Raw genomic sequence first — 24,601 nt, 5'->3', positions numbered from 1 at the left:
GGCACAGGGAACATTTACTGGTAGAGGGAAGAATGAATTCAATAAAATACCAGCAAATTCTGGAAGCAAACTTCACAGCATCTGTAAAAAAGCCGAAGATGAAAAGAGGATGGCTTCTACAACAGGATAATGAACCTAAACACACCTCAAAATCCACAATAGACTACCTCAAGAGGCGCAAGCTGAAGGTTTTGCCATGGCCCTCACAGTCCCCTGACCTAAACATCATTGAGAACCTGTGGATAGACCTCAAAAGAGCAGTGCATGCAAGACGGCCCAAGAATCTCACAGAACTAGAAGCCTTTTGCAAGGAAGAATGGGCAAAAAATCCCCCAAACAAGAATTGAAAGACTCAACTGGCTACAGAAAGCATTTACAAGCTGTGATACTTGCCAAAGGGGGTGTTACTGAGTACTGCCATGCAGGGTGCCCAAACTTTTGCTTTGGGCCCTTTTCTGTTTTTGTTATTTTGAAACTGAAGAAGATGGAAATAAAAAAGTTTTCTTGCTTAAAATATTAAAGAAATGTGTCATCTTTAACTATATGCCTTTTGGAAATCAGTTAATCTTTTACTCGCTTAGCTATTCACAGTAGCAGAAATTTTGACCGGGGTGCCCAAACTTTTGCATGCCACTGTACATTGAAACGTGCAGTGAAATGCATTGTTCACATTAACAACTAGTGCAACCTAAGAATGTGCTGGGAGCAGCCCGCAAGTGTCACCACAAATTTTGGTGCCAACAAAGCATGCCTAGCATGTTCATAGAGTAACACAATCAACAACAGAACAACCACCAGCCCTGTTCTGTCCTACCACCTGCCCACCCACGTGCACACACAGATAGTACTCCAGTCCTAGGCCAGGCTGCCTTTGGCCTCTAGACTCCAGTGAACTCGAAGGCAAAGCCATTGAATGTCAAATTCAAGTGGTCGAACACTTGTTTGACTTAGCAGCTGATTGACTCAAAAACCAATTCTTTACAAAGTTCAATTGCTTCCCATTCCTCGAAGGAGCATGAGTGGACTGACTGTGTTCTTTTGGATGGTGGATGGGGAAACTATTCCCTGATGATGGTAGTTCTCAGACATTCATTATGGCCTCTTTCATGGGTAACCATCCAAGATAGATCTCTCACGTTAAAGATACTCTCAAGTGGACTCTGGTTGAGAAAATGTTTCTTTCACCACATTGCTCCCACTTTGTCTACTGATTTCTTTTTCTCTGTATTCTGAAATTGCTGGGTTTTATAAATTACAGGTCCCAGGAAATTTGTCCATCCATCCATCCCTCCCTCCCTGAATAGGCCCTTCTGACCTTTTGAGCCACGTCATCCCCAGTAACCATGACAAACCTGATTCAGCCCTAACCTAATCAGAAGACAATTTACAATGGCCAATTAACCTACATCTTTGGACTGTGGGAGGAAATCTGAGCTCTCGGAGAAAACCCACACATTCCACGGGGAGGCCTACAGATGGTGCCGCATTTGAACTCGGAACTCTGATGCCCTGAGCTCTAGTAGTGCTGAGCTAAATGCTACGTTACCATGGCTCCCAGTTTACTTTTTTAAATTATTTACTACATGACATTGCTTGGAATTTTTTTTCTTCTCTCGAATAAATTTCAAATGTACCTCAGAATTGCCCTTAGTCAGTTATGTCAAGATTCTGGTTATCCAGTCCCTCAATGGCCTTGTATGATAGGTAAAAGGAAAGATACTTCATCAGTTCTCCAACTATTTATTGTGTCCCCAGAGAGACAGCAACCCTCACCATCTGCCCTTTTCTCACTATTTCTCATTATCTGCCTTTTTATCACCTGTCCTTTTCTCGCCATCTCACCATTTCTCATTACCTGCCTTTCATCATCTGCCCTTTTCTCACCAACTTGCCCATTTCTCCCTGTCTCCCCTTTCCAAAAGGAGTCTCACTTGTGCCTTTCATTTTACTGGACATCCAGGTCTCCACATTGCAGAGTTTTCTACAGAAGTAGGTGAAATGCTATTAGTTTCAAGGTAACTCTGGAAAAGGATAGGTCTGGTCCTTGGGTTGAGATTCTAAGTTGGAGAAAGGTCAATTTTGCTGGTATCACAAAGGATCTGGCAAGTTGGATTGGGACAGCAACACACATAAAAGTTGCTGGTGAACGCAGCAGGCCGAAGGGTCTGGGCCTGAAACGTCGACTGCACCTCTTCCTAGAGATGCTGCCTGGCCTGCTGCGTTCACCTGCAACTTTTATGTGTGTTGCTTGAATTTCCAGCATCTGCAGAATTCCTGTTGTTTGGATTGGGACAGGTTGCTTTCTGGCAAGAAATGTGCTTGGTAAGTGTGAGGCCTTCAAAAGTACAATTTGGAGAGTTCAGAGTTTGTCTGTTCCTGTCAGAATAAAAGGCAAGGATAACAGGTTTAGGGAACCTTGGTTTTCGAGAGATATTGAGGCATTGGTTAAGAAAAAGAAGGACCTGCATAAGAAGGCAGGTAAGAACAAATGAGGTACTTGAGAAGTAGAAGAAATGCAAGAGAACACTTATGAAGGAAATCAAGCCTAAAAGAAGACATGAGACTGCTTTAGCAGACAAGGGAAAGGAGACTGCTAAGGGCTTCTACAGACATATTAAGAGCAAAAGTTAGGGAGAGACAAAATTGGTCCTCTGAAAGATCAAAATGGTAATTATGCATGGAGCTGAAAGAGATGGGGGAGATCATAAATGGATTTTTTGCATCTATATTTACTCAGGAGCCTGGCACATAGCTGTAGATGTCAGATCATGGATCCTATACAGATTACAGAGGAAGAGGTGTTTGTTGTCTTGAGACAAATTAGGGTGGATAAGTTGCCAAGGCCTGACAATGTGTTTCCTCTGACCCTGTGGGAGAGTGGTGCAGAAATTGCAGGGGCCCTGGCAGAGGCATTTAAGATATTCTTAGCCACGAGTGAGGTGCTGGAGGATTGGAGGACAGCTAATGCTGTTCCGTTGTTTAAGAAAGGCTCTAAGAATAAGCCAGGAAACTATAGGCTGGTGAGCCTGATATCAGTAGTGGGAAAGTTATTGGAAAATATCCTAAGGGACTGTATATATAAAGTACTTAGATAGGCATGGACTAATTGGGATAGTCAGCATGGCTTTGTGCATGGTGAGTCATGTCTAACCAATCTTATAATTTTTCTAGGAAGTCAATGAAGGCAAAGCAGTGGATGTTGTCTACATGGACTACGGGTCTTGCAGGGGAAATTAGTCAATGAGGTTCAGTCACTTAGCATTTAGGATGAGGTAGTAAACTGGATTAGATATTGGTTTTGTGGGAGAAGCCAGAGAGTGGTTGTAGTCGGCTCCCTCTCTGACTGGAGGCCTGTGACCAGTGGTGTGCTGCAAGAATCAGTGCAGTGTCCGTTGTTATTTGTCACCTGTATTAACGATCTGGGTGATAATGTGGTAAACTGCATCAGCAAATTTCTGGATGACGACAAGATTAGGGGTATAGTGGACAGTGAGGAAGTGAGATCCCGCTTGCAACATGATCTGGACTGGCTGGAAAAATGGGCTGAAAAATGACAGGTGGAGCTTAATGCAGAGAAGAGTGAGGTGTTGCACTTTGGGAGGATAAACCAGAGTAAACAAGAGGAACTTTGAAGTATATATCCATGATTCTTTGAAAGTGCTGTCACAGATAGATGGTGTTGTAAATAAAGCTTTTGCCACATTGGCCGTCATAAATCAATGTACTAAGTATCGGAGTTGGAATGTTATGTTGAAATTGTATAAGATATTGGTGAGAATGAGAATCAGAATCAGGTTTAATATCACTGACATATGTTGTGAAATTTGTTGTGAGATAGTGCTCATGGGTTCAATGTCCATTCAGAGATTAGGTGACAGGGGAAGGAGCTGTTCCTGAATTGTTCAGTGTGTGCCTTCAGGTTTCTGTACCTCCTCCGTGATGGTAGCAATGAGAATAAGACATTCCTTGTGTGATGGCAGTCCTTAATGATGGAGGCCGCCTTTTTGAGGCATCGCTCATTGAAGATGTCCAGTATACTACGGAGGCTAGTAGCCATGACAGAGCTGACTAAGTTTGCAGCTCTCCGCAGCTAAACTCGATCCTATGCAGTAGTCCTCCAATACCAGACGGTGATGCAGCCAGTCAGAATGCACTCCATGGTACATCTGTAGAAATTTGCAAGTGTCTTTGACATATCAAATCTCTTCAAACTCCTAATGAAATATAGTCACTGTCATGCCTTCTTTATAGCTGCATCAATATGTTGGGATATCAGAGATATTGACACACAAGAGCATGAATTTGCTCACTCTTTCCACTTCTGATCTCTCTATCAGGACTGGTGGTGTTCCCTCATCTTACCCTTTCTAAAGTCCACAATTAGGCCTAATTCGGAGGATTTTGTCCAGTTTTGATCAGCTACCTATAGGAAAGATGTAAATAAGATTGAAACAGTGCAGAGGAAACTCATGGAAAAAGGATAAAATCAGAGAGGACAGGAAAATTTTTAATTGGGGAAGGGCAAATTATGAGACTATAAGGCAAGAACTTGCGGGTGTGAATTGGGATGATGTTTTTGCAGGGAAACGTACTATGGACATGTGTTCGATGTTTAGAGATCTCTTGCAGGATGTTAGGGAAAAATTTGCCCCGGTGAGGAAGATAAAGAATGGTAGAGTGAAGGAACCATGGGTGACAAGTGAGGTGGAAAATCTAGTCAGGTGGAAAAAGGCAGCATACATGAGGTTTAGGAAGCAAGGATCAGATGGGTCTATTGAGGAATGTAGGGAAGCAAGAAAGGAGCTTAGGAAGGGGCTGAGAAGAGCAAGAAGGGGCATGAGAAGGCCTTGGCGAGTAGGGTAAAGGAAAACCCCAAGGCATTCTTCAATTATGTAAAGAACAAAAGGATGACAGGAGTGAAGGTAGGACCGATTAGAGATAAAGGTGGGAAGATGTGCCTGGAGGCTGTGGAAGTGAGCGAGGTCCTCAATGAATACTTCTCTTCGGTATTCACCAATGAGAGGGAACTTGATGATGGTGAGGACAATATGAGTGAGGTTGATGTTCCGGAGCACATTGATATTAAGGGAGAGGAGGTGTTGGAATTGTTAAAATACATTAGGATGGATAAGTCCCCGGGGCCTGACGAAATATTCCCCAGGCTGCCCCACGAGGCGAGGGAAGAGATTGCTGAGCCTCTGGCTAGGATCTTTATGTCCTCATTGTCCATGGGAATGGTACCGGAGGATCGGAGGGAGGCGAATGTTGTCCCCTTGTTCAAAAAAGGTAGTAGGGATAGTTCGGGTAATTATAGACCAGGGAGCCTTACATCTGTGGTGGGAAAGCTGTTTTAAAAGATTCTTAGAGATAGGATCTCTGGGCATTTAGAGAATCATGGTCTGATCAGGGACAGTCAGCATGGCTTTGTGAAGGGCAGATCATGTCTAACAAGCCTGTTAGAGTTCTTTGAAGAGGTGACCAGACATACAGATGAGGGTAGTGCAGTGGATGTGATCTATATGGATTTTAGTAGGGCATTTGACAAGGTTCTACACGGTAGGCTTATTCAGAAAGTCAGAAGGCATAGGATCCAGGGAAGTTTGGCCAGGTGGATTCAGAATTGGCTTGCTGCAGAAAGCAGAGGGTGGTGGTGGAGGGAGTACATTCAGATTGGAGGATTGTGACTAGTGGTGTCCCACAAGGATCTGTTCTGGGACCACTACTTTTCATGATTTTTATTAACGACCTGGATGTGGGGGTAGAAGGCTGGGTTGGCAAGTTTGCAGACGACACAAAGGTTGGTGGTGTTGTAGATAGTGTAGAGGATTGTCAAAGATTGCAGAGAGACATTGATAGGATGCAGAAGTGGGCTGAGAAGTGGTAAATGGAGTTCAACCCGGAGAAGTGTGAGGTGGTACACTTTGGAAGGACAAACTCCAAGGCAGAGTACAAAGTAAATGGCAGGATACTTCGTAGTGTGGAGGAGCAGAGGGATCTCGGGGTACATGCCCACAGATCCCTGAAGGTTGCCTCACAGGTGGATAGGGTAGTTAAGAAAGCTTATGGGGTGTTAGCTTTTCAAAGTTGTGGGATAGAGTTTAAGAGTCGCGATGTAATGATGCAGATCTATAAAACTCTGGTTAGGCCACACTTGGAGTACTGTGTCCAGTTCTGGTCGCCTCACTATAGGAAGGATGTGGAAGCATTGGAAAGGGTACAGAGGAGATTTACCAGGATGCTGCCTGGTTTGGAGAGTATGCATTATGATCAGAGATTAAGGGAGCTAGGGCTTTACTCTTTGGAGAGAAGGAGGATGAGAGAAGACATGATAGAGGTGTACAAAATAATAAGAGGAATAGATAGAGTGGATAGCCAACGCCTCTTCCCCAAGGCACCACTGCTCAATACAAGAGGACATGGCTTTAAGGTAAGGGGTGGGAAGTTCAAAGGGGATATTAGAGGAAGTTTTTTTACTCAGAGAGTGGTTGGTGCGTGGAATGCACTGCCTGAGTCAGTGGTGGAGGCAGATACACTCGTGAAGTTTAAGAGACTACTAGACAAGTATATGGAGGAATTTAAGGTGGGGGGTTATATGGGAGGTAGGGTTTGAGGGTCGGCGCAACATTGTGGGCTAAAGGGCCTGTATTGTGCTGTACTATTCTATGTTCTATGTTGCTGGGACTTGTATAGTTATAGAGGAAGATTGAATAGGTTAAGACAAAATTACTGCATGAGGGGTATAGATTAGAGAAAGTGCAAGCAGGCTTTCTCTACTAAAGTTGGATGAACTTACAACTGGAGATCATGGGTTAAGGGTGAAAGGTGAAAAGTTTAGGAGGAGCATGAGGGGAATCTTCTTCACTCAGAGGGTTGTGAGAGTGTGGAATGAGCTGCCAGCCAAGTGGTGGATGCGGGTTTGATTTCAACACTTCTGAGAAATTTGGATAGGTACATGGATGATAGGGGTATGGAGGGCTCTGGTCCAGGTGCAGGTTGATGGGATAAGATAGATTAATGGTTTGGCACAGACTAGATGGGCCAAAGGGCTTGCTTCTGCACTGTAGTGTTGTTCTGACTCTAAATTTACATCACAGACATTCAGCCCAATTACTCCATACCTCAAACATCATAATTCCATATTCCCTCCAATATCACATCAACTGTTTTACACAACAATGATATAATACCATGCCCTTTCTCTGTACACCTGTACTAACCAGGTCTATATTCTCACCTCTCTGGGCAGAGTACTTTCTTTACTCAATGCTCTCATTGCCTTTAGTTTCCCTTCCCACTATATTTAGAAACAATCTGGCCAACCCAAAATCTTTACACTATTTTAAAAACCCTCTTTTAGATCAATTCTCTGTTTAGGAGAACTTAGGACCATGTTCATCTTTTCCTGATAGGTCTATCCTAGCCTTTCTGGTGTCACTGAAGCTAAAGTAATGGAAAATCTTGGTATTGATATTCACTTCATTCGCGAGTTTCAATATTTAATTTTAATGACGTGGAAATTATAGATGTAGAGGTAGAACTGGCCAGTAATGGGGTTGGAGTAATGAATAAGCAATCATTCAGCTATTTTGATCTTAGAAGGTTGATTTATTTCTCGTCTTGGTTCTGATCTCCAGATTGTTGTTGCAGTTGTTACTCAAGAGATAACTTTTAATTTATTTCCCCTCTTTTTTTGCTTTAAAGTTGCACACAGGATTCAAAAAATAGGCAAACATCATGTAGACCTCCAGTCTGAGAAAATACAAGTGACTGCTCGTCCAGTCATACTGAATTCAACACAGCATTTTGAGGTAAGGACCTGGAATCAGTCATAGAATATTGAGAATGGTATTACAAAGTAAAATCATTGCCAATAAAGGCTTTTGCGTACAGTTTGCATAAAGTCAGCCAGTCACACTTGTCACGTCCAATCTGAGGTCAGCTCTCCTTTAAGATTTATTTGAACTTTCCTTTCTGGTTCTTGTCGATCGCCAAGCTTGTGCCACTACTTTGTCTGAAAAGCATTAATGCCTATCCTCACCATGATAGTATCTCCAGGATATGATAGTATACATTACTGTGCAAAAAGATTCGACACATGCGTATATATACTGTACATGTAGCTAGGATGCCTAAGACTTTTGTACAGTACTGTATTTCTCAATGCGGATTGGAGAGCGAGTTTGCAAATCTGGCGGGAGCAAAGGATGTTGGGATTAATGAGGGTGGAGCACCGCAGGTGGGGTGAGGGACAGGTGGCAGAGAAGGAGTGCCAGAGGTGGAGGGGTGGTGTGGATACAGGATCACCCAGCCCTGAGACACCAGACAAGGTCATTTGATTCCAAACCATTAGTTTATTGATCATTACAGAATGTCTCCCTGGTGCTTTCCACTCTATCCCCTTTTCCCAATCATGATTCCCCTCTCCCTGCCCCTTTCCCACTCTCAGTCAACAAAAGAGACCCATATCAGAATCTAGTTCACCATCACTTAAACGTGTCCTGAAACTTGTTTTTTTTTTTTTGTGGCAGCAGTACAGTGCAATACATAAAATTACTACAGTGTGGTGCAGAAGTCTTGGGCACCCTAGCTATATACAGTATGTTTGCATAGTACTATACATCTCAGAATTTTGAAAGAAGCAAGTGAGGAGATTGCTGGGGTTTGATAAAGATGTATATGTCCTCACCAGCAACAGGTGAGATCCCAGAGGACCGGAGAGTAGCAAATATGCCTTTGTTCAAAAAAGGAAGTAGGGAAAATCCAGGTAGTTATAGACATTTAGCCTGTCATCTGTATAAGAAAGCTATTGGAGAGGAAGGTATTGTGTAGGATTCGTGCACATTTGTTAAAGCATGGCCTGCTTAAGGACAGTCAGCATGGCTTTGTGCAGGGCAGCTCATGTCTTGCAAACTTAATCAAGTCTTTTGAGGAGGTGACACAGAAGCTTAATGAGGGGTAAGGCATGAACTTCAGTCGGCATTTGATAAGGTCTCTAATGGGAGGTTGATTCAGAAGAGAAAGGTGCATGATATCCAGCCTGAATTGCCATTTTGGATTCCCACAGAAGACAGAATACAAGTGGGAAGCTGCTATTTGAGATGGGAGTCCCTCACGAGTGATGTTCTACAATGATTGATGTTGGGACCTTGTTTGGATGAAAATATAAATAGATGGATTAGCACATTTGCAAATGGCATCAGGATTGGTGAAGTTGTGGACAGTGTAAAGGACCATCTAAGAATGTGCACAGTATCGATCTGTTACAGATATAGGTGGAGAAATGGCAGAAGGATGGAGTTTTATCTATGCAAATACCAGGTGTTGCACTCTGGGAGGTCAATGAAAGGAGAAAGTTAACAGTTAATGGTAGACCCCTTAATAGTTTGAAATGTAGAGGGATCTTGGGGTCCATGTACATTGTTCTTTGGAAGTGTCTGTGCAAGGTGGTAAAGAAGGCTTAAGGCGTGCTTGCTTTCATTGGTAGGGTTCTTGAGTATAAGAGTAAGGGAATTATGCTGCGGTTATACAAAACATTAGTCAGATTGCAATAGTTATACTGTGTACAGTTCTGATTGCACCATTGTAGGAAGGATGTGGTCAGTGTGGGGTGGGTGGAGAAGATGTTTAACAGGATGTTGACTGAATTTGAAAATATGAGCTATAAGGAAAGGTTGGACAAACATAGGCTGCTCTTCCTCGAGCATTGGAGGCCGGGAGGGGTTGGAAACCTGATGTAGATTTTTAAAATTATGAGAGGTATAGATAGGGTAGACAATCAATAGGTACATTTAATGTCAGAGAAATTTACACAATTATATTTCCGGAAATACTTTTTCTTCACAAACATCCACGAAAACAGAGGAGTGCCCCAAAGAATGAATGACAGTTAAATGTTGGAACCACAAAGCTCTGCCCCAACTCACGCACAAGCAGCAACAAGGCAACCACCCTCCCTCCCCCACCAGCAAAAAGCATCAGCGCCCCCCACCAAGCACTGAAACATGCAGCAAAGCATCAGTAAAGACAGAGACTTGCAGTACCCCAAGGACTACTTGTTCACCCGGTATATGACATACCACAGGGTGGGTCTCCCTCTCCCTCTCCCTCTCCCTCTCCCTCTCCCTCTCCCTCTCCCTCTCCCTCTCCCTCTCCCTCTCCCTCTCCCTCTCCCTCTCCCTCTCCCTCTCCCTCTCCCTCTCCCTCTCCCTCTCCCTCTCCCTCTCCCTCTCCCTCTCCCTCTCCCTCTCCCTCTCTCCCTCCCCCTCCCCCCTCAATAAGGGGAGAAAGAGATGTCCCTGTTTCACAGCGAGAGGGGGGACATAACAAAAGAACTCGCTGATTTTTGTTTGTATTAAAAGTCTGTTGCGTCACTTTTTTTCGAGCTCGGTGCCTCTGGGCTACAGCCAACAGCAAGCCCGCTACTTCTGATCTTCCTTGTCCTCCCGCAATGCATCAGTTGACAGCAGCAGCACCAGCCTTGAATCTGTCCACCTCCAGAGCCATGAAAATCCGGCACCCTGAAGGTGTGCTCGTCTTCTAGACCGCATCTTTGGCATATTGAAAAGCGGCTGGATGTGAGGCCCTAAAAGCGGGTCCTGTTCCCACAAAGAACCGAAGTCAGAGTGTGTCTCCAGGTCAGGGTCTTCAAGAGAACCTTGAAAGGGAAAAAAATAGACATCAAAGATAGAAATAAAGCTGCTTCCAAAAATGTGAGCAAAGGAGCTGCTGTTTAGCACCATCATCACTCAGCTCCGCCTCTTCACTCAGAATCGTTTCGCCAGTGTAGATATTATCAAACACCAGAGGACACGTTTTTAAGGCTGAAGGGTGGCGGGGGTGAGTTTAAAGATAATGTGAGGGGCAAGATTTTATTACACAGAGTGTGGTAGGTCCCTGGAGTAAGTTACCAGGGGTACTACTGAAGCAGGAGTTTGAGGCTTCTAGATTGACACATGATTAGGAGGAATACGGATGATATCCTGCAGTTTTGGGAGAAGTTTTGAGCTCCTTATCTAAGAAAAGATGTGCTGACACTAGAGAGGGCCCAGAAAGAGGTTCATGAGAATGATTCTGGGAATGAAATGGTTAATGTATGAGCAGCGTTTGATAGCTCTGTGTCTATAATCACTGGGGTTTAGAAGAACAATAGTGTTTATCTAACTCAGCTCTAACAAACAAAACCAATCATTGACGCATCATCCTTCAAGGACAGCTACTTTAACCATCCATGCCTTGAAGTTTAATGCAGTTTGTTTGTATTAACATTTTTAGATCCATCTTGATATCTCCATGAAGAATATCAGGGTTTCTGATATCCCGGATATTATTCCAGAGGAACAGATGAGGGATAAGTTGGAAATAAGCTTTTCAAAGCCAAGTCTAGGTGGAGGGGAGGTGGAGAATATCCAATACTCCATCTCTTCTGGAACTGCAGTGATTACATTCGTGGACAAATGGGGTAAGGAAACACTTTCATCTATACTTTCTAGTGGAAATCAAAGTCAATGGCCTTCAAAAATTCTAAGTTTAAACAACACAATCGCAAACAGGAGAACGTCTGCAGCTGCTGGAAATCCAGAGCAACACACGCAAAATGCTGGAGGCACTCACCAGGTTGGGCAGCATCTATGGAAATGAGTAAACAGTCAACATTTCCGACCAAGACCTGCAGATGGGTCTCGGCCCAAAGCATCGACTGTTCACTCTTCTCCGTAGATGCTGCCTGACCTGCTGAGATCCTCCAGCACTTTGCATCTCTTGCTGTAAACAACAGAATGTTCACTTTATAGAAATATACATGGAAGGGGGTGAGCATGAGGGGTGGTCAATTTGTTTTTGCTGTTGAAAAAGTTGTTCATGCTATGAATCTCACCATTTTAAATTACAGATGCAAACCAAAGCGTCTGACTGTAAATAATTTCTCAGAAATCACACTGAGACATGAGAGTGATGTCTCAATCTGTCAGAGTTGCAGGGATGTTGTGTCTTAACTGTCTAGATATTCAAGCCTCAGGAGTACAATAAGGAAAGCAAGCTGTTGTCCACGTAGCAAGCTCCCCCTCTCCAGCAGGTGATGAATCCAAAGGAGCACCAGAGACCGCTACAGTTAGGCACCAGTGGCATCACAGGAGTTGCCAGTCATTGTTTAACTCAACGTAGGACTGCCTTAGGGATCCCACTTCAGGATTTTCCCCCTGGGGTTTACTCCCCAGGCCTTCCCCGTGAGTGGGTAGATGGCAAGGCAGTGGAGGTTTGAGATCAGAGTTTTGCTTCTCCTAGATGAGCTGCCAACCATGGCTGACAAGCCCCATTTGCCCAAAAAATGCAACACCTAAAGCAATAAGGAATTAATTTCTAAAATGCATGATGACACATATATATTATTTTTTTAGAAGTTGTGAGAAGGACATAAGGACACAGAGGGATACAGCAATATTAAACCAGTGAGAAAATGGGCTATAATGTGAGAAAAATGTGTAATTGTCCATTTTGGCCATTATCTAAAGGGTGAGAACTTGTAACACTCGGAGATGCACAGGGATTTGGCTATATTAGTGTATGGTGCATATATGAGTAGATACGTAGAGAGCAATGAGATAAGTTAACAAAATAGTACTTTTTTATATGTAAATGGAATATAAATGCTAATGCTTCCATTAAAAAAATTGACTTGGTGAGCCACGTATTGGTCTCCTCACTTTGGGGAAGGATGGTGATACATTGGAAGCAATTCAGAGAAGTACTAAGTGGAATGGGTGGGCTGTATCATGAAGAACGGCTGGGTAGACTAGACTTGCATCTCCTGGAACTTGAAAAGAGTAAGAGAGGTCTAGGTTGAAACATGTAAGATCCTGAGGAATCTTCACCGGATGCACGTGGAGAAGACATTTTCTGTTGTGGGAGGATAAGGGGTTGCCCATTTAAGATAGAAACAATATTTTTTTGTCCCAGAGAATGCGTGCATTTGGAAGTGGAAGGGCAGTGGAACCCAAATATTTGAATATTGTTAAAACGCAGGGAGTTAGTAACTTAATAAACAAGAGTGTGTAAGAAAGTTTACCATGGGTAGGTGAGAATGCAGGTGAGACTGGTGACAGTCAGATTAGCAGTAATCTTAAGAATTGTGGGGCAGATTTGAGAGGCTGGTGTCCTAATCCTGTTTCTAATTAATCCTCTTTTCCTTTCTCCTATGGTCCACACTCCTATCAGATTCCTTCTCCAGCCCTTGACTTTTCCCACCCACCTGGCTTCACCTATCACCTTCCAGCTTGCCTCTTTCCCCTCACTCCACCTTTTTATTCTTGTGTTTTCCCCCTTCTCAGTCCTGAAGAAGGGTCTCAGCCCAAAACGTCAACTATTTGTTCATTTCCTTAGATACTGCCTGACGTGCTGAGTTCCTCTTGCATTTTGCATGTGATACTTTCTATCTAATTCATATATACATTCATTTGTGAATAGGAATAGTGCACAATACCCCTCTCATCTAGTCCACTATTCAGTAAGGTGAGAGCTAACCTGTTTTATCAGCTTCAATTCCACTTTCCTGCACAAATCCCATAAGGCCTGATACTCTTTCAGTCCAAAAGCTGCCAGTCTCAGCACTGAATGTATTCAGTAAGTTCTATGGTGAGGAGAATTCTGAGAACATGCCCCTAATTGTCGATCCATCTCACACAGGAAAACATCCTCACTCATCTACAACGTTAAAACCCTTTCAAAATTGTATTTTCATAAGATCACCTCCTCTTCTAAACCTCAGATAGTATAGGCACATTCTGTTGTACAATTACCCATAACTGCATGCTTGATTTTCATTTTTCTTACTTACTGCTCGTTACACCACTGGCGTTTAGGGCAGAAGTGTAGGTTCTCCATCTCTATCTGTCCATACAGTCGCACACAGGCATAGAAGGATTCTTCATTGCTGTTTCCGTAACAGTTTTTTATCACCAGTCGGAGTTGTTAGTCCCGAGCTGAACCCCTGAACCTGGAGGTCTGGTGGACCACTCTTAGTCTGGCCTCTGGCCTCTATCCTTTGACCTGTGTGGCATCTGTGGCCCTACCAAGAGCCAAAGCACAAAGCCCTGACTCAGCCAACGTAACTCCGGGTCATGAGGCATGCAAGTCTCCAAACCCTGTGACAAGGTTGTGGTCCTCTTGGAGGTTTTCATTTCATTCCGTGAGAAAACCTAGGTATTTGTCACTGTCATATGATTTCAGTAATATTCTGCTTTTCTGTTCTTCCTGGCATAGCCGATAACCTCAAATTTAATTTTCCATTTTTTTTGCTTCTTCCCTGTACAGACTATTTTATGTTGTTGTACCTATAATTTCCTGCTTTTCTTCATATAGTTAGCAAGCTTCTATACAGTGTACTCAGTGGCCTTTTGAATACTGAAAGGACTCAGTAGATTGGATGTGGAGTGGAGGTTTCCTGTGGTGGGGGAGTCTAAGACCAGAGGGCACAGCCTCGGAATAGAGGGACGTCAACTTAGAATGGAGATGGGGGGATTTTCTTTAGCCAGGGAGTGGTGAATCTATGGAATACACTGCCGCAAGTGGCTGTGGAGGCCAAGTCATTGGGTACATTTAAGGAAGAGGTTGATTTATTCTTGACTAGTCAGGGCATGAAGGGATATGGGGAGAAGGCAGGAGATTGGGGCTGAGAGGGAAATGGATCAGCCATGGTGAAATGGCAAAGCAGACTTTTTAAATGATGCCCAGCCCAGCCCGGCCAAGCCATTAATTATTTCTAGCCCTTCAGGCTATGCTGCCCAGCAACCCCCAATTTAACCCCAGCCTAATCACAGCATAATTTTCAATTAGCCTATCAACCTTTGGTCTTTGGACTGTGGGAGGAATCTGGAGCACCCAGAGGAAACCCACGCAGTCACAGGAAAACGTACAGACTTACAGACAGTGGCGGGAATTGAACCCAGGTCGCCGGTACTGTAAAGAGTTGTGCTAACCACTTTGCTACCATGCCACCCTATTTATTATATGCAAAGAATATGACTATGTCTTGGGGAAAAAAAAACACAAAACAGTAAGAGAACTCTTGTCAAGGCCACCAGTAGAACCTGAAGAAATGATAATGGCAGAAAGAAGCTGCAAAAAAAAGATCCATGATGAGTGGTTCAAAAGAATCTATTACATTTGTTAAGATACTTTCCTTTATTTTTGCACATAACCTTACTTTGGGTGACGGTGTGGAAATACGTCTCTACCTAAGAAGGTGTAAGGCGTTCCTTCCCTCCGCTAGCCTGCAGGTCACCCTTGGGCCAAGTGTAGCACCTGCTTAGCCCCCCCACCCGATCAGGGTCATCTGAAGCCAGGGGAGCAGGTGGTGGATGGTCGTATGAGCAGCTGATACATATCATAGGTGCTGGTTATGCGACCACTGACACCAGGCAGGCAATCTCTGAATCTCTGAAGAGTATCAATAATGACTGTGGGGGCTCACCCATCTTTAATGGCATTGCCCAGAAGAAGGCAATGGCAAACCACTTCTGTAGAAAAATTTGCCAAGAAAAATTCTGGTCATAGAAAGACCATGATCACCCACGTCATACAACACAGCACATAACCAACTAACTTAATTTTAAAGTTGGTTAATAAAATGAACTATGGTAACAGTGGTATTGATAAAAATACTATATCGTTAAAAAAGACATTTGGTTGAATGACAGTCTTTAGGAGAGAAATCTGATTTCCTTACATGATTTAGCCTTTATGTATTTTCAAGCTCATTGTAAATAATTTGAGATAGTTTAGTAATCCTTTAGTTCAAGAGTAATTAGGACCCCCCAAAAAATTACATTTTATTTCTGTTTCAAATGTTCATTTTAATAACAGAGAATGTATATAGTATAACACCTGAAATTCTTACTCTTCACAGACAATATATCTCCCATACAATATAAAAGAGACATCTCAAGTAGTGAGGGCATCTTGGTTAGCAATTGAAATAACTAAGAGTCTATCCACTGCTGAGTAAGAAGTTATGTTAATGTATCATGGTGCTGAACATGTATCTGAGTTGGAACTGTGCTTTTGGCAACACTAGGGCCACAGAGAGAGACGAAGAAGTGTTTCTCATTTTGTGAACTTTATTTTGCAGTTGCTCGGCGTGTCACAGAACTGAAGGAATATCCACTTCTGATAAGTGGGCAAGTACATTGTATGCTGACTGTGGAATCAGAAATGAATAGTTACTTGCAGAAATTTCAGGTGAGAATGATACATATTTATCTTTGTATGTAGAGGTCACTTAAAGTTGCAGTGTAATTGATGGTTAATTGGAATTGCATGGACTAGATTTGCTGAAGCAAGACATTTTATGATATAACCTGTTGTTCAGGTGTTTCCTGGTCATTTTCCATTTGATATTTTGTAAGAACATAAGACATAAGAGCAGAATTAGGCTATTTGGTCCATCAAGTCTGCTCTGCCATTTGATCATGACTGACTTATTTTCCCTCTCAACCCCATTCTCCTGCCTTTGACACCCTTATTAATACAGAGCCTATCAAACTCTGCTTTAAGTATAACCAATGACTTGGTAAACACAGTAATACATGGCAAAAAATTCTGCAGATTCACCACTCTCTGGCTAAAGAGATTCCTCTGCATCTCAATTTTCTAAAGGGACATCCCTCTATCCTAAGGTTGTGTCCTCTGGCCCTAGACTCCCCCACTGTTTTAAAAAAAATTGTTTCCATGTCCACTCTATCTAGACCTTTCAATATTTGATAGGTTTCAATGGGATCCCCCCCACCCCCGAACTCCAGAGTGTACAGGCCCAAAGCCAGAAAGTACTCCTCATACATTAATTCTTCCATTCCTAGGATAATTGTCATAAACATCCTCTGTACGATCTTTAATTCAAACACATCCTTTCTTAGATAAACGGCCCAAAGCTGCACACAATGTTCCAAGTGCAATCTGACCAATGTCTTATAAAGAGCTAGCATCGCATCCTTGCTGTTATATTGTAGTCTTCTTAAAATGAAAGGGACATATCTTGCTGAAAGTACAGACCAATAAGGATATGGTGAGGGCATCTTGGGATTTTGTGATTGACAAGATCCAGATTAATAATATTACAGGGGCTAGGAAGGCAAATAAAGAAGAAGGTGAGTACATTGGAGGCAAATTGTTTTTTTAGAAAGAAATTGAGATACAAAATAAGATGGTTAGTGAACAAAAGAGTCATAAAAAATCGGGGCATCATGGTAATGTAACACTTTACAGTGCTAGCGACGCAAGTTCAACTCCCACCATTGCCTGTAAGTAGTTTGTACTTTCTCGCCATGACCACATGGGTTTCCTCTGGGTTCTCCAATTTCCTTCCATGTCCCAAAGACATATGGGTTAGTAGGTTAATTGGTGTCATGGTGTATTGGGCAGTGTGGGCTCATTGGGCCGGAAAGGCCTGTTACTGTGCTGTATCGCTAAATAAATATTGTTTTAAATTTAATGTTTTGGAGTTTGCACAGAATTTGCAATTGATTGGCATTTAATGCAGGCTTAGTTGATATTTTTGACCTTGTGATGAATTTAGTGGGCTGGTGATGTCTAAGTGTAGCACATAAAAAAGCATATAATGGGAAGGTTAAGACTGTTCTGCCATCTTGTCTAAAAGAAATGTGAGAACAATATAAAGCAAGCAACGGTTTTAGTGATTATGTATAACCCTTTGTCCCTGAACCTACTGAGCAATTTGTGGCATATTTGTTTAAGTGTTAATTATTTCTCTACAAGATCTAATCCAAGCCTGCTTTTGACATTTTAGCTTTTAGCAGACCACCTGGTTAAAAGCAAATCTTTGCTAAAAATTTATCCATGTTCCTTTAACATTAAAACTTAAGCATTGGACATGTGTATCAGAGAGGTGCAGTTGGTTCACATTTGTCCCTACCTGTCCATGAAACCCTTTTCCACCATTACTATCATCATCATCTTTATTATTATCATTATCATCCAATCTGTAGCTCATACATCATCATCATCATTATGTGCCATGTCATAACGTGGGTGCTCATGGAAACCATGATTGTTCTTGGCAAATTTTCTACAGAAGTGCTTTGTCATTGCCGCCTTCTGGGCAGTGTCTTTACAAGACAGGTGACTGCAGCCATTATCAATACTCTTCAGAGATTATCTGTCTGGTATCAGTGGTCACATCACCAGGACATTTAATATGCACTAGCTGCTCATAGAACCATCCACCACCTGCTCACGTGGCTTCATGTGACCCTGATCAGGGGAAGGGGTTGCTAAGCAGGTGCTACACCTTGCCCAAGGGTGACCTGCAGGCTAGTGGATGGAAGGAACACCTTATACTTCTTTTGGTAGAGATATATCACCACCCTGCTACCCAGTGTACAGAAGATATCAAGAGCCAAGATATCTTTGTGATGAAAGAAAACTTCTGAAAAGTAGATATGTATTTGCAAATTGTGACAGCTTCTAAATAAATAGCAAGTGCAAAGGACTTTAATTAAAGAAAAATGGATACATGCTTATAATAAAAATGGAACATTGCATGTACTTCTTATCAGAAGAGTCACATACACTGAATTGCAATTGCTGTGGGCAAATTCTTACAATTGATTGGTTAATCAGTCAGTGAGCATCAGAAAGGATCTGGCAAACGTGGATTGGGATTGGTTGTTTTCTGGCAAAGGCTGCTCGGTAAATGGGAGGCCTTCAAAAGTGGAATTATGTTCCTGTCAGAATAATAAAACAAGGATAACAGGTTTAGGGAACATTAATTTTTTGAGAAATAATTGAGGCCCTGGTTAAGATGAAAAAAAAGTGCATAGCAGGTACAGGCAGCAAGGAACAAATGAGGTTCTTGCGGAATGCAAGAAATGCAAAGATTGTAGAGAGGTTACTGAGTAAGTGATGAAGGAAAGAAAGGCCTGTTTCTGTGATGTAGTACTCTATGACTATGATAGGTATGATAGGATGACTAGAGTGCTTAAGGAAGTAGCCCAAGAAATAGTGGATGCATTAGTGATAATTTTTCAAAACTCGTTAGATTCTGGACTAGTTCCTGAGGATTGGAGGGTGGCTAATGTAACCCCACTTTTTAAAAAAGGAGGGCGAGAGAAACCGGGGAATTATAGACCGGTTAGCCTAACGTCGGTGGTGGGGAAACTGCTGGAGTCAGTTATCAAAGATGTGATAACAGCACATTTGGAAAGCGGTGAAATGATCGGACAAAGTCAGCATGGATTTGTGAAGGGAAAATCATGTCTGACAAAGCTCATAGAATTTTTTGAGGATGTAACTAGTAGAGTGGATAGGGGAGAACCAGTGGATGTGGTATATTTGGATTTTCAAAAGGCTTTTGACAAGGTCCCACACAGGAGATTAGTGTGCAAACTTAAAGCACGTGGTATTGGGGGTAAGGTATTGATGTGGGTGGAGAATTGGTTAGCAGACAGGAAGCAAAGAGTGGGAATAAACGGGACCTTTTCAGAATGGCAGGCGGTGGCTAGTGGGGTACCGCAAGGCTCAGTGCTGGGACCCCAGTTGTTTACAATATATATTAATGACTTGGATGAGGGAATTAAATGCAGCATCTCCAAGTTTGCGGATGACACGAAGCTGGGTGGCAGTGTTAGCTGTGAGGAGGATGCTAAGAGGATGCAGAGTGACTTGGATAGGTTGGGTGAGTGGGCAAATTCATGGCAGATGCAATTTAATGTGGATAAATGTGAAGTTATCCACTTTGGTGGCAAAAATAGGAAAACAGATTATTATCTGAATGGTGGCCGATTAGGAAAAGGGGAGGTGCAACGAGACCTGGGTGTCATTATACACCAGTCATTGAAAGTGGGCATGCAGGTACAGCAGGCGGTGAAAAAGGCGAATGGTATGCTGGCATTTATAGCGAGAGGATTCGAGTACAGGAGCAGGGAGGTACTACTGCAGTTGTACAAGGCCTTGGTGAGACCACACCTGGAGTATTGTGTGCAGTTTTGGTCCCCTAATCTGAGGAAAGACATCCTTGCCATAGAGGGAGTACAAAGAAGGTTCACCAGATTGATTCCTGGGATGGCAGGACTTTCATATGAAGAAAGACTGGATGAACTGGGCTTGTACTCGTTGGAATTTAGAAGATTGAGGGGGGATCTGATTGAAACGTATAAGATCCTAAAGGGATTGGACAGGCTAGATGCAGGAAGATTGTTCCCGATGTTGGGAAAGTCCAGAACGAGGGGCCACAGTTTGAGGATAGAGGGGAAGCCTTTTAGGACTGAGATTAGGAAAAACTTCTTCACACAGAGAGTGGTGAATCTGTGGAATTCTCTGCCACAGGAAACAGTTGAGGCCAGTTCATTGGCTATATTTAAGAGGGAGTTAGATATGGCCCTTGTGGCTACGGGGGTCAGGGGATATGGAGGGAAGGCTGGGGCGGGGTTCTGAGTTGGATGATCAGCCATGATCATAATAAATGGCGGTGCAGGCTCGAAGGGCCGAATGGCCTACTCCTGCACCTATTTTCTATGTTCTATTTTCTTTCGTATTTGCACGGTTGTCTTTTACACATTGATATCTGTCCTGTTGGGTGTGGTCTGTTGTGTTTCTTGGATCTGCTGTGAATGTTCACAAGAACCAAACCTCGGTAATATATGGTGACATTTATTTTGAACTTTGAACTTTAGGGAAGGAACCTTTTATGGTTTGGCCTTTGTGTCTTCAAGCCTATTGTGAATTCACCCTGAATAGCCTAATAATCCTTTAGTATAAGAATAATTAGAGCCCAGTTGATGTTAGTTTTATTTCCAAGGACATCTGCCATTCAATATAAACAAACATCCCTAGACATCCCATGACAGTATTAGCACACCATTCCAGTCCATGTATAAAATAGCTCAGAACCTCCGTGTAGTAATGTACTTAGCCATTGTGTAACTCAGAATCAGTTTTATTATCACATGAAATTTGTTGTTTTGTGACAGCAGTACAGTGCAAAGACATAAATTTACTACAAATTATTTTTAAAAAGTAACATGAAAAAGGAATAATAAAGGTGTTAGTGGGTTTGTGGACTGTTCAAAAGTCTGATGACAGGGGCTCCTCTACCTCCTTTCTGATGATAGTAACAAGAGGAGAGCATGTACTGGATGATGAGGGTCTTCTGCGATGGATGTTGCCACGGTTTTAATGGTGGTTGAGTCTATAACTCTCTGCAGTGTCTTGTGATCCTGTGCAGTAGAGCCTGTATCCCAGTCAGAGTGCTCTCCACTGTACATGTAGAAATTTGCAAGAGTCTTTGAGTCATACCAAATTTCTTCAAGCTCCTATCAAAGTAGAGCTACTGGCGTGCCTTTTTCGTGACTGTATCAATGTGTTGGGACCAGGATTAATCCTCCGACATGTTGATCCTCTGGCACTTGACTGGTGAGTACCTTGACTGGTTGCATCACGGCAGGTATGGAAACATCAATGCCCAAGAACAGAAAGTCTAAAAAAAAGTAGTGGCCACAGCCAGGACATCATAAACCTTCCCCCTCCTTTGAGCACATCCACAAGGAGAGCTGCCAAAAGAAAGAAGCATCCAACATTAAGGATCCCCACCATCCAGGCCGTGCTCCCTTCTTGCTAGTCCCAACGGGATGGAGGTACAGGAGCCTGAGGTTGGGTTGCACACCACCAGATTCATGAACAGTTATTACTCCTCAACCATTTGAATCCCCTGATTCAGCATGGATAACTTCACTCACCTCAGTACTGAACTGATTGCACAACTTATGGGCTCACTTTTATGGACTCTACACCTCATGTTTCCGGTATTAATTATTTATTACTATTATTTGTGTTTTGTTTTGAATTTGCAGTTTGTTGTCTTTTGCATATTGATTGGTTGTTGGTGTTTGAGTGTAGTTTTTTCATTGATTCTATTGTATTTCTACTGTGAACACCTGCAAGAAAATGAATCTCAAGGTAGTATATGGTACTTTGATAATAAATTTACATTGAACTTTGAAGGTGCTCACCATTTCCACCACTGACCTCTCAATGAGGTTTGATGCGTGTTTTACCGACCTCCCCTTCCTGACGTCCACAGTCAGTTCCTCGGTCTTGCCATTAGTAATTGTAAAAACGCAGAATTCAGTTGTGGCTTATATTTCATTGAAATTACTTTTACTACACTAAACCTTCTGTAACAACTGTTATTCTTCACTGTTACCTTGGAACTTCTTTCAGATATTTAATGGTGTTTGCAAGAGAACGCTGCTGCTATCTGATATCAAGAGCACAATGGAGGAAGAAGAATTACAAGACAAGCTTAAGATCCATTTTCAGAAACCAAGCAAACAGGGTGGTGAAGTTGAGGATATAAATTATGTACCAAAAGACAAACATCTCTTGGTGTACTTAGAAGAGGATTCTTCAGAAAAGTGATATTCCGTTTTTAGCAAATGTACTGGTCTTCTTAAGTAATTGGTCTCTTTCATTGCACTTTCTTTTTTGCCATTGATATAATTAAACATTTTTTCATTCTTACTGGTAGCCTTTATAAGTCTTCTCTTACCATTTTTGTTTTCTTCTGAGACAGTTACATTCTTTATGTATCTTTGCGATAATGCATTTATTTTCTGTAAATATGTGCACGTGTGTGTTATACTTCAATATGCAATAAAACACTGCGATCCCATTTAATCCAGTTGTACATCTGGATAAATAATTTAATACTCATATTCTTTAACTTTGACAAAACTAATCAATTTGTAGCAGAAACAGATTTATTGGATTAACATAAAACTGTGACATATTCTTTTGTGTATTTTGTGTATTTACATTGCTGTATCAACATAATAAATATAGTATATTTTAATTGATTTTGTTATGTTCTGTAACTTCAAAACATTAAACTAATTCAAAGGAAGACATGGGAGTCTGAAATGCGAATCTAACTTTGTGTTAAGCGAGGCGCACATGTATCGTGGTAGTGTGATGATGTATGTAATTCACATATTTATACATATAACCCATAATTATTTAGATAAACAAAACTGCTTAATCAACCAATAGATGTACAAGGTTACTGAAATAGAGCTTACATATTAAATACACAACAGGTTTAATTCAGAATTGGTTGTAATAAAATTTTTGAACTACTTTACTTCAGATTGTAGGTTCTACAAGAACTTTATTTATATAAAAAAGGCTGCCTCTGCATCAAACAAACTCAGCTTTTGTCTCTGCATTCAGTTAAAATTGCACTCTGAAATAATTCTGTTTATGAAAACACTGGCTATTATTTAAACTCAAAATCATTGCTGTAGAAGAAAATTCTTAATCTACATTGGTTATTAGTTTCCATCAATGAAAGTTGTAATCGGACAATCAAAGAAAATGAATGACACAGGAGGAGGCTTATGTTCACCTTTACTCTACCTCCTCCCCTTTGCCTTTCAGTCTGCCCATCACCTACAAATTCCTCCCTCCAGTTCCTCTCCTCACCTCCTTCCCTTTGTTTCTTAGTCCACTAATCTCAGTTTTCATCTTTGTCAGTCCTTTTTCACTTCCACCTATCACCCTCCATTTTCTTGTGTCATTCCCACTCACCCCCATCCCTCACTTTCCTATCACCCACCTCTCACCTGTATCCACCCATCACCTGGCAGTTCTTCCTCCACCCCTTTCCCTACATATTTTACTGACCATCTCAACTCTCTCTTTCCTTGATGAGGAGTCTCAAGGCCAAAATGTTGACTGTCCATTTCCCTCCATAGATGCTGCTCAAACCACTCCAGTATTTGGTGTTGCTCCAGATTTCCAGTGTTCATCAGTAGCTCAGGTAGGAGCCTAAGGTGGGTTGGCGTGGATCAGATGGGAACCTAGGATTGATTGGCATGGACCATTTGGGTAGACTGCTGGACGGAGTGGACTTGGAGCGAGGGTCATAAGGTCAGTGACGATCGGAGGAGGTCGATGGTGGATGAACGGCCTCATCAGTGAGCTCCAACGTTTGCACATTAGACTGTTTCATGAGAATGGGCCCTTTTTTTTTGTTTCTTTACTAACCGTATAGTCAAATTAAGAACTATAAAGCTCAATCATTTAATTGCAAAAAAAAAGAAAAAAATCCTCATGACGTTGAGATAATTTGCCAATCCTTCCTGCAAAACACAAAGTCCAATCTGGGTGTACAAAGCAGTGACATAGCTCCCCAAAACGGTAGGGGTCACACTCTGCTCCCCTGGTGCTACGTAGGCCAGCCTATCTGGTGGTCTCCCAACTTATGCTTTCCAAATAGCCCCAAATATCTTTTGAGGACTTGGTCTCCCAGCAGGAGTTGGGAGAACCTCGCCTTTTGATCGTACCTCCTCTTATTTCCTTGATTCTGCTTGGCAGACGTGGCACCCTCCATCTTTTGTTGAGCTGATCAGAGAGGTACGGGAAGAGAATGTGTCAGAGGCATGGGAGGGATCTGTCAGCAGGGTACAGTCCTCGGTAGTAGTCTCCTGCGGTGAAGTGACCACAGATAGCCTACCCCAGGGAGTGGTAGGGGAGTTTGTGGCAGAGTTGAGAACAAAGATGTTTCAGCTGTTATCAGCGGGTGTGACCCCCCCCCCCC

The 24,601-nt window shown here is 42.4% G+C and overlaps 1 protein-coding gene across 2 annotated transcripts in view; it reads left to right on the top strand.

Moving 5' to 3' along the window:
• Positions 1-22,855, top strand: part of LOC140197970 (N-myc-interactor-like) — a 58,809-nt gene extending 35,954 nt beyond the window's left edge. For both annotated transcript variants that reach the window (XM_072258660.1, XM_072258659.1), the window contains 4 exons: positions 7,702-7,808; positions 11,272-11,458; positions 16,121-16,230; positions 22,225-22,855. In XM_072258660.1, the coding sequence (XP_072114761.1) occupies positions 7,702-7,808; positions 11,272-11,458; positions 16,121-16,230; positions 22,225-22,422 (602 nt within the window). In that variant the 3' untranslated portion in view covers positions 22,423-22,855. The remainder of the gene's footprint in view (positions 1-7,701; positions 7,809-11,271; positions 11,459-16,120; positions 16,231-22,224) is intronic.
• Positions 22,856-24,601: the final 1,746 nt, after the last annotated feature.

The sequence above is a fragment of the Mobula birostris genome, chromosome 5, assembly GCF_030028105.1.
Source record: "Mobula birostris isolate sMobBir1 chromosome 5, sMobBir1.hap1, whole genome shotgun sequence".
NCBI lineage: Eukaryota > Metazoa > Chordata > Chondrichthyes > Myliobatiformes > Myliobatidae > Mobula > Mobula birostris.
The sequence above is the reverse complement of the archived record's forward strand: the minus strand, read 5'-3'. Positions and strand labels throughout refer to the sequence as shown.